This window comes from Ruditapes philippinarum, unplaced genomic scaffold (genome assembly GCF_026571515.1).
Source record: "Ruditapes philippinarum isolate M1 unplaced genomic scaffold, ASM2657151v2 ctg486_1_1_1_1, whole genome shotgun sequence".
Lineage (NCBI taxonomy): Eukaryota > Metazoa > Mollusca > Bivalvia > Venerida > Veneridae > Ruditapes > Ruditapes philippinarum.
Window position 1 is genome coordinate 284,333 of NW_026860123.1, and position 12,773 is coordinate 297,105.

The 12,773-nt window shown below is 29.6% G+C and overlaps 1 protein-coding gene across 1 annotated transcript in view; it reads right to left on the reverse strand.

Annotated features, from left to right (window-relative positions):
- The window catches only part of LOC132758971 (ERI1 exoribonuclease 2-like), a 29,598-nt gene extending 16,917 nt beyond the window's left edge, over nucleotides 1-12,681 (reverse strand). Inside the window, exons 1-2 of the mRNA XM_060750680.1 lie at nucleotides 12,425-12,681; nucleotides 11,939-12,094 (exon numbers count right to left, since the gene is read on the reverse strand). Of these exons, the coding sequence (XP_060606663.1) occupies nucleotides 11,939-11,964 (26 nt within the window). The 5' untranslated portion in view covers nucleotides 11,965-12,094; nucleotides 12,425-12,681. The remainder of the gene's footprint in view (nucleotides 1-11,938; nucleotides 12,095-12,424) is intronic.
- Nucleotides 12,682-12,773: the final 92 nt, after the last annotated feature.

Below are 12,773 nucleotides of genomic sequence, written 5' to 3' on the forward strand. Positions count from 1 at the left end.
GCAGTCCAATATTTTGTATTAATAAGTTGTCTTTACTTTCGTATATCTTGCGTATTTATACGTAAAAAATGGCGCGACGTTGTAAGAATATGCAGTGACGTCATATGAACGTTCGATTGAAATTTTGACGTCATAGCTGTTTCCATTATTGTTTACCAGCGGACAACTAACAACCGTTGCTCTTGGATATTTAACAAAAAATGACGTCCACGGACTACGCGGAACATCGGACTATCATCAAGTTTTGTGTTAATCTTGGGAAGACGCCAACACAGACGCAGGAAATGTTGGAGACTGCAAAAATGAGACCTCCTGTTTGTCGATCACTCGTTTTCAAGTGGCATAAGCGTTTTCGAGACGGCCGGGAGGATATTGAAGACGACAAGGGTCGTGGGAGAAAGTCAACGTTGACTGCGGCGTCAATATTAGGAAGTCAAGGACGTCATAGATCGGGACAGGCGTTGCAATGCTGAGTACTATTCAAGAGTAAGCAATAATTTTGTGTCTAAAAAAATGATTTTTAAAAATTAAGCTAATCACAATTTATTATTTTAAACGCAATTTATCCGCTTCAGCTTTTAAGAAAGTGAACTCAAACTGCTATTATAGTAAGCAGTGCGCATGATAGGTTATTTCCCTTGTGAATGCACATTGTCTTTGCGTACAAAATAAACTCCAAAATAATAATAATAATAATAATAATAATAATAATAAAAATAATAATAATAATAATAATAAAAATAATAATGATAATCATAATAATAAAAATAATAATAATAATAATAATAATAGTAATAATACGGCGTCAGCATTATCACCGTCGTCTTTAACACTATTATCGTAACAAAAGTTAATAGTATGCTTTATTATTATTATACAGGGCGGTGTACCTTGCCCACAGACACTGATCCAGTTGCCGGACAACTTTGAAATGTTTTGTACTTATGCAATAAAGTTGCATTTTGTTCATGTTAATTTTGTTTGTTTTTATTTTCAGTAGTTTTTGAGTTACAGCAAAAGTCCACGTAATTGTGGGACACCCCTCGTATTTATACTGCGTTACTAACGCAGTAGGGGCCATTCATGCACATTTTGACTTCTTTTTGGTAATTTATGTAGATTATAAGTGCCGATTTCAATGTGTCAAGTATTTCTTTGTTCATTTCACAATATTTTACACTTCAAAATTTTCTAAAAAATTAGGATGAATCTGGAGGCTTTTAGTAAAATTACAATGTTTTCATAGCGTTTTGGTATTTCAAGTTATAACAAAGAATTCTCCATTATAATTATTAAACACACATGAATTTGTATGAAAATTCACAAAACAACATTCTGTGACAAAATATACACTTCTATTACTATTTAATTAAGTGGGTTTTTTTGTGGCGCATATCATCTCATTTTGAAAAAATGGATTTTGTAACTATTGAATAATGATATATATCATCAATATTGTTTTTGCATTTCAAGATATCAACTATATAGCTTTATACCGTGAAATGAAAAGTTGGTATGCAACGAGTGTTAGTGAAATATTTTGTATTCCAATTATGTTTACATTTGTACAGCTAATATTCATAAGATGAAATAAATATTTAAAAAAAAATTGTAATGTGTAATATATTGATAGAGTGTTTTTTTATCAACTAGGTAGTCCTTCATGCTGCCTAGCCTTTTAATAAACGAGTAAAAGAATTTTAATAAGTCAGTGGTTCAGTATAAAAAATCACAGATATTGTCCACTGGTCTGATGCATATATATCCATACAAAAATGTCAAATGACAAATGGGTCGAAGCTGGAACTCTAACCATGGGTTTGTAGGTTAATGACCAGTATGCTTACAACTTCACCACAGTGGCCTTTGCAAATATGAATCTGTGTATTCAGGGTTGTCATTAACATTTTTTGCAGAAGGTTTGTTTTGAACTTGAGGCAGTCATTTCTGTCTTTATCATGCAAAACAAAGAGTGTTTTCTTAATTTTGAGGCGGCCCATAATGTATTTGAGACAGGCATTTTGGCCTCCTGCCGCCTCTTAATGACAACCCTGTGTATTCATTTCATATATGAACATTGCATCTTAGTTGCTATCTTTTTGAGTTATAATGTATAATTAAAACTGTCATTCAACAGCATTTTTGAAAAGGGCATTGTTGTGTTTAGTAAGAAAACAATCTATTCAAAAATGAAGATGAAAGATGGAAAGTGTAAAAATTACAAGTTATTTAAACACAAATTCGAATTTGAAAAGTATATCACAAATACACATCCTAATTTACTTAGATATCTGATTAAATTTAGAACAAGAAACCATAGATTACCAGTAGAAACTGGATCTTGGCATGGGATAGAACTTAATATGAGAAAATGTACATTATGTAATTCCTCAGTTGGAGATGAATTTCACTACCTTCTAGAATGTAAATATTTTGATCGTCAAAGAAAAAAATACTTAGGACCCAATTATTACATTAGACGAAACATTTATTCTTTTGATAAACTTATGAATATAAACAACCATAGTAATTTTGAATATAAAAAAATATGTATGTTTATTAGGGATATAGTTGAAAAATTTATATAATGAAAATTAAATGCATATAACAAGTGTAAATTTATTACATGCACATGCTTTGTATGTTAAAAGTACCCAAGGTACTCTCCCTTTTCATGTATTATATATGCTTATATTTTTTGTATGCATTCTATTGAGCCTCGAAACTTTGTTAATATTTATTTACCTCATGTTGTCAATGTCTTGACCTGAGAGAAATAAAGATATTTGTATTTGTATTTGTATTTGAATAAGAACATAATTACAAATATATGTGAAAAATATGTTAAACATCAAAAGGTTTTCTAAGGCCATTATACAAACAAACATTAATAAAACAATGGTCAGATATTTCATTGAACCAGAAATTATAAAATGTTATATCATGTTTATAGCAGCTGTACACTTTAATTATATAATTAATAAGCCGTCCCAATACAAAATAATTTATATGTTTATTGACAAATTTGACATAATTATATCATATAATTAATATAAATTAAAGTCAGAAAAAAACATAATATAATTGAAGTTATTTCTGAATGTATTTTAATAACAAAATGTAAATTTTCTATCATAATAGTATATATATATAGTATCATGCCAATACTTTTCTGTATTTGTTTAATATTAAGAGGATATTTTTTCGTTTGAGTGAAATATGGAATATATTTTCACGAAACATGATAAAATGCCACATATTTTCACGAGCCGGGACGGCGAGTGAAAATATGAGGCATTTTATCATGTTTCGTGGAAATATATACCATATTTCAAGAAAAACGAAAAAATAACCTTTTTATTTAATTTCATTATCAAAGAAAAATGGTTTTGAACCCCCTTGCCTGCTACGCCACTGCAATTATACAGCGCGCAGTAATATAAGTATCGTCTTGTTGTGCACGCGATATTTAGCGCTAGATTGTGACGTCACGTAAACAACTTTTTAAACGTCTGTACAGCGTTAATGACTGAATTAAAGATATTGGTGTTCGGATTTATTTTCTTAGTTAGACCATTTTCTTTTATTCTAGATATTTTTTAAAACAAAATTCAACAAAAAAGTTGTTTGTATTTATCAGATTTTTCAAACAAAATGGCGAAAGAAGTCCCTTAAAATAAATATGAGTTTTGACTCCGCCCACTTTCATATTTATATTTCATATTTATTTTTAAAAAATATGAAATATATTTGACTGATATAGCACCATATTTCATAGGTAAAATTAAATAATTATTCATATTTTCAAAATTGATCAAATGAAAAAGTATTTAAAAAACGGTAAATTTACCCATAACCTTTAAAAAAAAAATGGTCTATTCATTCAGAGACATAGTTATCTATGTCTCTGATTCATTCAATACCCACCTCCCGAAATCACCGGAAAATTCATGTACGGAATGTATCCGATTAATCCGGCATGTACCGTGATTATGGCATTTAAACACGGCGCTTATCGATCGATCGATTCCAATTGGACACCAACATTGGCACTGATAAGAAAGCGGGAGTTGCATGTCCCCTTTAAATCTTATGTCCCAGATAATACTCACAAGTGACAGTAGCCAAATATATTTTTCTTTCAGTTCATGTCAAGTATTATTCTCAATAAACAAACAAAGTTTAAAAGAAATATCTTTATTATCTTTATTTTTCTAGAAATATGATTTTTTATCAATTTATGTCATAAGACCGATCGGGCATTCTGATCGTTCTTGACCCGCCTGTTTAAACTTTAAGCATTATTGGCCATTACCTGGATTAGCGAATTTTATCGTGTTCAATTGTGTTCATAAAGCATTCTAAACATTAAACAAGAGCTGTCAGTAGGACAGCAACGCTCGACTATTCTTAGTGCTTGATAGTAAAAAAAATGCTTGATACAGTTACCTCCTCCTGTTTACAGGTTGGGGTCATGATGGTGAACAAGTGTGCAAAGTTTCAAAGCCATATGTCAATGGACTTTGAAAATATTTGAACTATTACAAAAACTTTAACATAAATTTTAAGTCGAAAAAGGGGCATAATTCTGTCAAAATGCTTGATAGAGTTACCTCCTCCTGTTTACAGGTTGGGGTCATGATGTTGAACAAGTGTGCAAAGTTTCAAAGCCATATGTCAATGGACTTTGAAAATATTTGAACTATTACAAAAACTTTAACGTAAATTCTAAGTCAAAAAAGGGGCATAATTCTGTCAAAATGCTTGATAGAGTTACCTCCTCCTGTTTACAGGTTGGGGTCATGATGTTGAACAAGTGTGCAAAGTTTCAAAGCCATATGTCAATGGACTTAGAAAATATTTGAACTATTACAAAAACTTTAACATAAATTCTAAGTCAAAAAAGGGGCATAATTCTGTCAAAACGAAATGTCTTAATACCAAATATGAGTGATATCCGCGGATATCACTATAAATACCGAATATGACCTGTATTTTACAAAGTAATTATTGTTTTATAAATTTTTCTTGATACGATGTTTTATAATATTAAAATGAATTTACATGCAAAATTTCGTTAAATTTGGTCCATAAATGAAAAAGTTATAAGTTATATTCGAATTACGTTCTATAAAAGTCATGTCCGTGGCGGACAGGAGATACCGAATATGACTAATTTTTTATGAATTGATTATTTTTTTATGATTATTTCTCGATACGATGTTTTATAATAATATAATTATTTTACATGCAAAATATCGTTAAATTTGGTCCATAAATAAAAAAGTTATAAGTTATATTCGTTGCGTTTTCTATAACAGTCATATCCGTGAAGGACAGAAGATACCGAATATGACCTATATTTTACAAAGTAATTATTTTTTATATTTTTTTCTTAATACAATGTATTAAAATAATAAAATAAATTTACATGCAAAATTTCGTTAAATTTGGTCCATAAATAAAACAGTTATAAGTTATATTCATTGCGTTTTCTATAAAAGGCATATCCGTTGCGGACAGAAGATACCGAATACGACTTATTTTTTATAAATTGATTTTTTTTTTTTTGAATTTTTTTTCTCGATACTATGGTTTATAATAATATCATGTTTTTACATGCAAAATATCGTTAAATTTGGCCAATAAATAAAAAAGTTATAAGTTATATTCGAATAACGTTCTATAAAAGTCATAACCGTTGCGGACAGAAGATACCGAATATGACTTATATTTTATAAATTGATTATTTTATTATTTATTTTTCTCGATATGATGGTTTATAATAATAAAATGTTAAATGCAAAATATCATTAATTTTTGTCAATAAATAAAAAAATTATAAGTTATATTCGTTGCGTTTTCTATCAAAGTCATATCCGTTGCGGACAGAAGATACCGAATATGACTTATATTTTATAAATTGATTATTTTATTATTTATTTTTCTCGATATGATGGTTTATAATAATAAAATGTTCAATGCAAAATATCATTAATTTTTGTCAATAAATAAAAAAGTTATATGTTATATTCGTTGCGTTTTCTATGAAAGCATATCTGTTGCGGACAGAAGATACCGAATATGACTTATATTTAATAAATTGATTATTTTATTATTTATTTTTCTCGATACAATGGTTTATAATAATAAAATGTTAAATGCAAAATATCGTTAATTTTTGTCAATAAATAAAAAAGTTATATGTTATATTCGTTGCGTTTTCTATGAAAGGCATATCCGTTGCGGACAGAAGATACTGAATATGACTTATAGATCATAAAGTTTTTTATCTCCATACGATATTTTTTTCATAATAAAATGAAATAATATGCCAAAAATGGTTAAATTTGATACATAAATAAAAATGTTACATGTTATATTCGTTGCATTCCAAATTAAAGTCATATCCGTAGCGGAAAGAAGATACCGAATATGACTTTGTAAGTGACATATATCGCACGCTCTGTATGAATTTTAAGTTCTGCGCGTTACGTAGTAACAACGTTATGTCGCACATAAACTAGTGCGCGGATCACTGATGCGTATATCACGTGATCAGTGATTGGTCATGTGGTTTTAGGCGGTAAAATGCTCGTGGAAATCAGTTCTACGCTCGGTTTCGATTGTGAAGGACAATTTTATTCAAATTCGAATATTGTATTTCAGCCAGTTGTTGCATATGGCTTTGTAGTAAATATTTGTGATAATTCGGAAACATAAGACATTAAACAGATTTTATATAAAAATATATGTAACAGTCATACAATCATTTATGTTGATAAAATATTTGTAACAAGCTATATAGATATACTGTAACTAACCCTGGTATGATAGGAACAGTTTTCCAGAGTCTTTTAACATTCCTTATAATGGGCTGATTGTTTAATCTCTGGTTTTTAACCTGACTTAAATATCTTGGTTCATATAGTTTGTAAGGATATTCACAAAACGATAATATACAAGTGAAATTTTTTATCTTTTTATATGTATACGGTTTGTCGTATCATAATTATATTTGTATGTATGAAAACGAAGTTTTACAATAACATGTACTTGTACACACTGCTCAAATAATAAACAATCGTAAGCCTTGCCCATTGCAAAACTGTGTTTGTGTTTTGTGCTAAATAAGGTTAAGACAGTGATATCCGTGGCGGACAGGAGATACCAAATATGACTTATATTTTATAAATTCAGTCCGTATCCAGTGTAAAAACTATGCATGTTTTCAAGTTTATGTACTGTTAGATGTATTGATATGTGTACCTTTACATCTTATGACCATTGTTTTATATATGAATTTGTTGTGACTATTCATTGTTTGTATATGTTTAATTATATCTGCCCGGGGATCGAACCACCTTATTTCCACGTGTCCGAATAGCAATGCCAGTCCGTATTCCAGTGAAAAAACTATGCATGTTTTCAAGTTTATGTAATGTTAGATGCATTTATATGTGTACCTTTAAATCTTATGACCATTGTTTTATATATGAATTTGTTGTCACTATTCATTGTTTGTATATGTTTAATTATATCTGCCCGGGGATCGAACCACATTATTTCCACGTGTCCGAATAGCGGTGCCAGTCCGTATCCAGTGTAAAAACTATGCATGTTTTCAAGTTTATGTACTGTTAGATGTATTGATATGTGTACCTTTACATCTTATGACCATTGTTTTATATAATTATGAACTTGTTGTCACTATTTATTGTTTGTATATGTTTAATTATATCTGCCCGGGGATCGAACCACCTTATTACCACGTGTCCGAATAGCAATGCCAGTCCGTATTCCAGTGTAAAAAACTATGCATGTTTTCTAGTTTATGTAATGTTAGATGTATTTATATGTGTACCTTTAAATCTTATGACCATTGTTTTATATATGAACTTGTTGTCACTATTTATTGTTTGTATATGTTTAATTATATCTGCCCGGGGATCGAACCACATTATTTCCACGTGTCCGAATAGCGGTGCCAGTCCGTATCCAGTGTAAAAACTATGCATGTTTTCAAGTTTATGTAATGTTAGATGTATTGATATGTGTACCTTTAAATCTTATGCGCATTGTTTTATATATTAATCTGTTGTCAATATTTATTGTTTGTATATGTTTCAATATATTTGTAGTGATATATGTCACTGTAAATATTATCAAGATCGTTTATTAATGTCTGTTTTCAACGTTTATGTATGTTTTAAAGGGACTCCATTGCGGTTTTTTACATTATGGGACATAAAATAATTTTTTCACATAAATGTATCATTAGATGTAGGTTCAGACCACTAATCTTTTGTGCAAACTTTCAGCTCATTTGCAATTCGTTTTTCCAGAATAATTACTCAAACTGTAAACAAATGACTCAAAATGAAAAGGTTTTAAAATCGTTTCACTTAAATCGGGCTAAGAAAAACATAAAATACAATTTTCAATATATTTTAAAGTTTGTTTCTTAACTATCTTTGCACATATTTCTGTTTAAAGTACCCCGGCTATTTATGTAAGAAATTCAAATGCTATGTTTTTAGGCTTTTAAACCTCAGTGGAGTCCCTTTATTGTACCTGTCTGATGAAGGGTGCCAATACGTTTAGATATATATGTTTAACTTTACATTCTTTTAAGTTTTTGTTTTATGTTATATTGTTCATACCCTAGTTGTATGTTTTATTGTTTGTCTTCTTTTTTTTATTTTGTTTTATGATTTTTTGGGATTTACATTAAGATAGTATTTTCTTTAGTAATTAAATACGCCTACTTATTTATTTATTTTTTTAAATTGATTGTTCTTAGATTTTTCTATTCTGATCCGACAAAATTTCATTTCATTTTTTTAAAGAATAATGATTGAGTTCCTTAATTTGGTTAATCATTTTTTATATAAAAAATCTTTCTCTCTCTTCTTTTTTTTTGAAACTAGGTTGGGCCACGAGAGAGTCCCTCCCCGTGGTGTGGCCTGGATATTACATTTCGCAATCTGAATCAAACCAAATTATTTATTTATACAAAACTATTATTATAAAACATCGTATCAAGAAAAAGTTATAAAAAAAATATTACTTTGTAAAATATATATGTATCTGTCCGCAACAGATATGCCTTTCATAGAAAACGCAACGAATATAACATAACACTTTTTTATTCATTGACAAAAATTAACGATATTTTGCATTTAACATTTTATTATTATAAACCATCATATCGAGAAAAATAAATAATAAAACAATCAATTTATAAAATATAAGTCATATTCGGTATCTTCTGTCCGCAACAGATATGCCTTTCATAGAAAATGCAACGAATATAACATAACACTTTTTTATTTATTGACAAAAATTAACGATATTTTGCATTTAACATTTTATTATTAAAAACCATCATATCGAGAAAAATAAATAATAAAACAATCAATTTATAAAATGTAAGTCATATTCGGTATCTTCTGTCCGCAACAGATATGCCTTTCATAGAAAATGCAACGAATATAACATAACACTTTTTTATTTATTGACAAAAATTAACGATATTTTGCATTTAACATTTTATTATTAAAAACCATCATATCGAGAAAAATAAATAATAAAACAATCAATTTATAAAATGTAAGTCATATTCGGTATCTTCTGTCCGCAACGGATATGCCTTTTATAGAAAACGCAACGAATATAACTTATAACTTTTTAGCTCGACTATTCGATAAGAATAAGTAGAGCTATTGCAGTCACCCGAGCGTCGGCGTCGGCGTAACCACTTATGTTAAAGTTTTTGTAATAGTTCAAATATTTTCAAAGTCCATTGACATATGGCTTTGAAACTTTGCACACTTGTTCACCATCATGGCCCCAACCTGTAGACAGGAGGAGGTAACTCTATCAAGCATTTTGACAGAATTATGCCCCTTTTTCGACTTAGAATTTACGTTAAAGTTTTTGTAATAGTTCAAATGTTTTCAAAGTCCATAGACATATGGCTTTGAAACTTTGCACACTTGTTCACCATCATGACCCCAACCTGTAGACAGGAGGAGGTAACTCTATCAAGTATTTTGACAGAATTATGCCCCTTTTTCGACTTAGAATTTACGTTAAAGTTTTTGTAATAGTTCAAATATTTTCAAAGTCCATTGACATATGGCTTTGAAACTTTGCACACTTGTTCAACATCATGACCCCAACCTGTAAACAGGAGGAGGTAACTCTATCAAGCATTTTGACAGAATTATGCCCCTTTTTCGACTTAGAATTTACGTTAAAGTTTTTGTAATAGTTCAAATATTTTCAAAGTCCATTGACATATGGCTTTGAAACTTTGCACACTTGTTCACCATCATGACCCCAACCTGTAAACAGGAGGAGGTAACTGTATCAAGCATTTTTTTACTATCAAGCACTAAGAATAGTCGAGCGTTGCTGTCCTACCGACAGCTCTTGTTTATTTATTGACCAAATTTAACGATATTTTGCATGTAAAATCATTTTATTATTATTAAACATCGTATCAAGAAAAATAAATAATAAAATAATCAATTTATAAAAAATAAGTCGTATTCGGTATCTTCTGTCCGCAACGGAAATGACTTTTATAGAACGTAATTCGAATATAACTTATAACTTTTTTATTTATTGGCCAAATTTAACGATATTTTGCATGTAAAAACAACATATTATTATTAACCATAGTATCGAGAGAAAAAAATCAATTTATAAAAAATAAGTCGTATTCGGTATCTTCTGTCCGCAACGGTTATGACTTTTATAGAACGTAATTCGAATATAACTTATAACTTTTTTATTTATTGGCCAAATTTAACGATATTTTGCATGTAAAATCATTTTATTATTATTAAACATCGTATCAAGAAAAATAAATAATAAAATAATCAATTTATAAAAAATAAGTCGTATTCGGTATCTTCTGTCCGCAACGGATATGCCTTTTATAGAAAACGCAATGAATATAACTTATAACTTTTTTATTTATGGACCAAATTTAACGAAATTTTGCATGTAAATTTATTTTATTATTTTAATACATCGTATTAAGAAAAAAATAAAAGAATAATTACTTTGTAAAATATAGGTCATATTCGGTATCTTCTGTCCTTCATGGATATGACTGTTATAGAAAACGCAACGAATATAACTTATAACTTTTTTATTTATGGACCAAATTTAACGATATTTTGCATGTAAAATAATTATATTATTATAAAACATTTTATCGAGAAATAATCATAAAAAAACAATCAATTTATAAAAAATAAGTCATATTCGGTATCTCCTGTCCGCCACGGACATGACTTTTATAGAACGTAATTCGAATATAACTTATAACTTTTTTATTTATGGACCAAATTTAACGAAATTTTGCATGTAAACTCATTTTATTATTATAAAACATAGTATCAAGAAAAATTTATAAAAAATAATTACTTTGAAAAATATAGGTCATATTCGGTATTTATAGTAATATCCGCGGATATCACTCATATTTGGTATTAAGTCATGATGCTTGATAGAGTTACCTCCTCCTGTCTACAGGTTGGGGTCATGATGGTGAACAAGTGTGCAAAGTTTCAAAGCCATATGTCAATGGACTTTGAAAATATTTGAACTATTACAAAAACTTTAACATAAGTGGTTACGCCGACGCTCGGGTGACTGCAATAGCTCTACTTATTCTTATCGAATAGTCGAGCTAAAAAATATACAATGGTCAAAAGAATCCTGTCTACGTGCTTGCGAGGGGTTTGACAGAAAGGGAAGATATAATTATAAATCTGTCCCGAAATATTCTTGGTCCGAAAATTATACAACACTTGTAAAAGTAGATAAAGTAAAACTTAATTAGATTTGATAAAATAATTATGAAACTGGTTCATTACTTTCATGTGACTAAAAAATTTTGCGTGAAAACAAATAATCAAACCTTGCTAGTTCTTTTGTTGTTTTCATATCGCATTGAGCTGTAAAGAATTATTAAAAAATAAAATCTTTAGGTAGCACTCCACAGTTAATTTCAAGTTCCTGCCGTCAATGTCCTACAAGCAATACGTCTAATAATTCTGATACCAAACTACACAACCTGGAAAAAGAAAACACATTTTGTTGAGAACATATATGACATAAGATTGCAAATCTACAAAGAAATTATCCCATCTGCAATAGGCAGGCAGTCAAAAAATTTGCAATTCATTCCGTTGAAGCCCAAAGTCTACAGTGGCCCGAGACCCAAAACAACACATTTCGACCCTCTGGCAAAAAATATCTGCAAATATAACAGCTAAAGGAACACCGTCTCTGCTTTAGCAACTCCCTATACATGCAAATATCACAAAGAAACTAGTCCTCAACCAGGTAGATTTTTTGCTACTGCTAAAAGTTTGTACCCCCCTGTAAAATGACTTCTTTTTACCGTGCATGCTGTATAAAAGCAATGTTTACAAAAAATGGCGGCCTTGACATTCATAATCAACAGCATGTGATTTCTGGCCATGTTTTCGAATTTGCCAGTGATCATATTAGATGTCACAAAAACAAATTTTATGCTGAAAATGCATTTTAAAGACAACCAGTCATTTAAATCCAGAATATTCACTATATCCAAGAAATCCTCCCTGGCCATTCGAAGCTGTGGCTTACATTACTGTGGTGTGCTACCTTAAAACTACCGCTTTCATTCTATGAACAATGGAGAAGTAATCCGAAGCCGATTTATGCTGGTTCCTCTATTATTGGTTTCCGGCTGGCACACTGTTTTCATC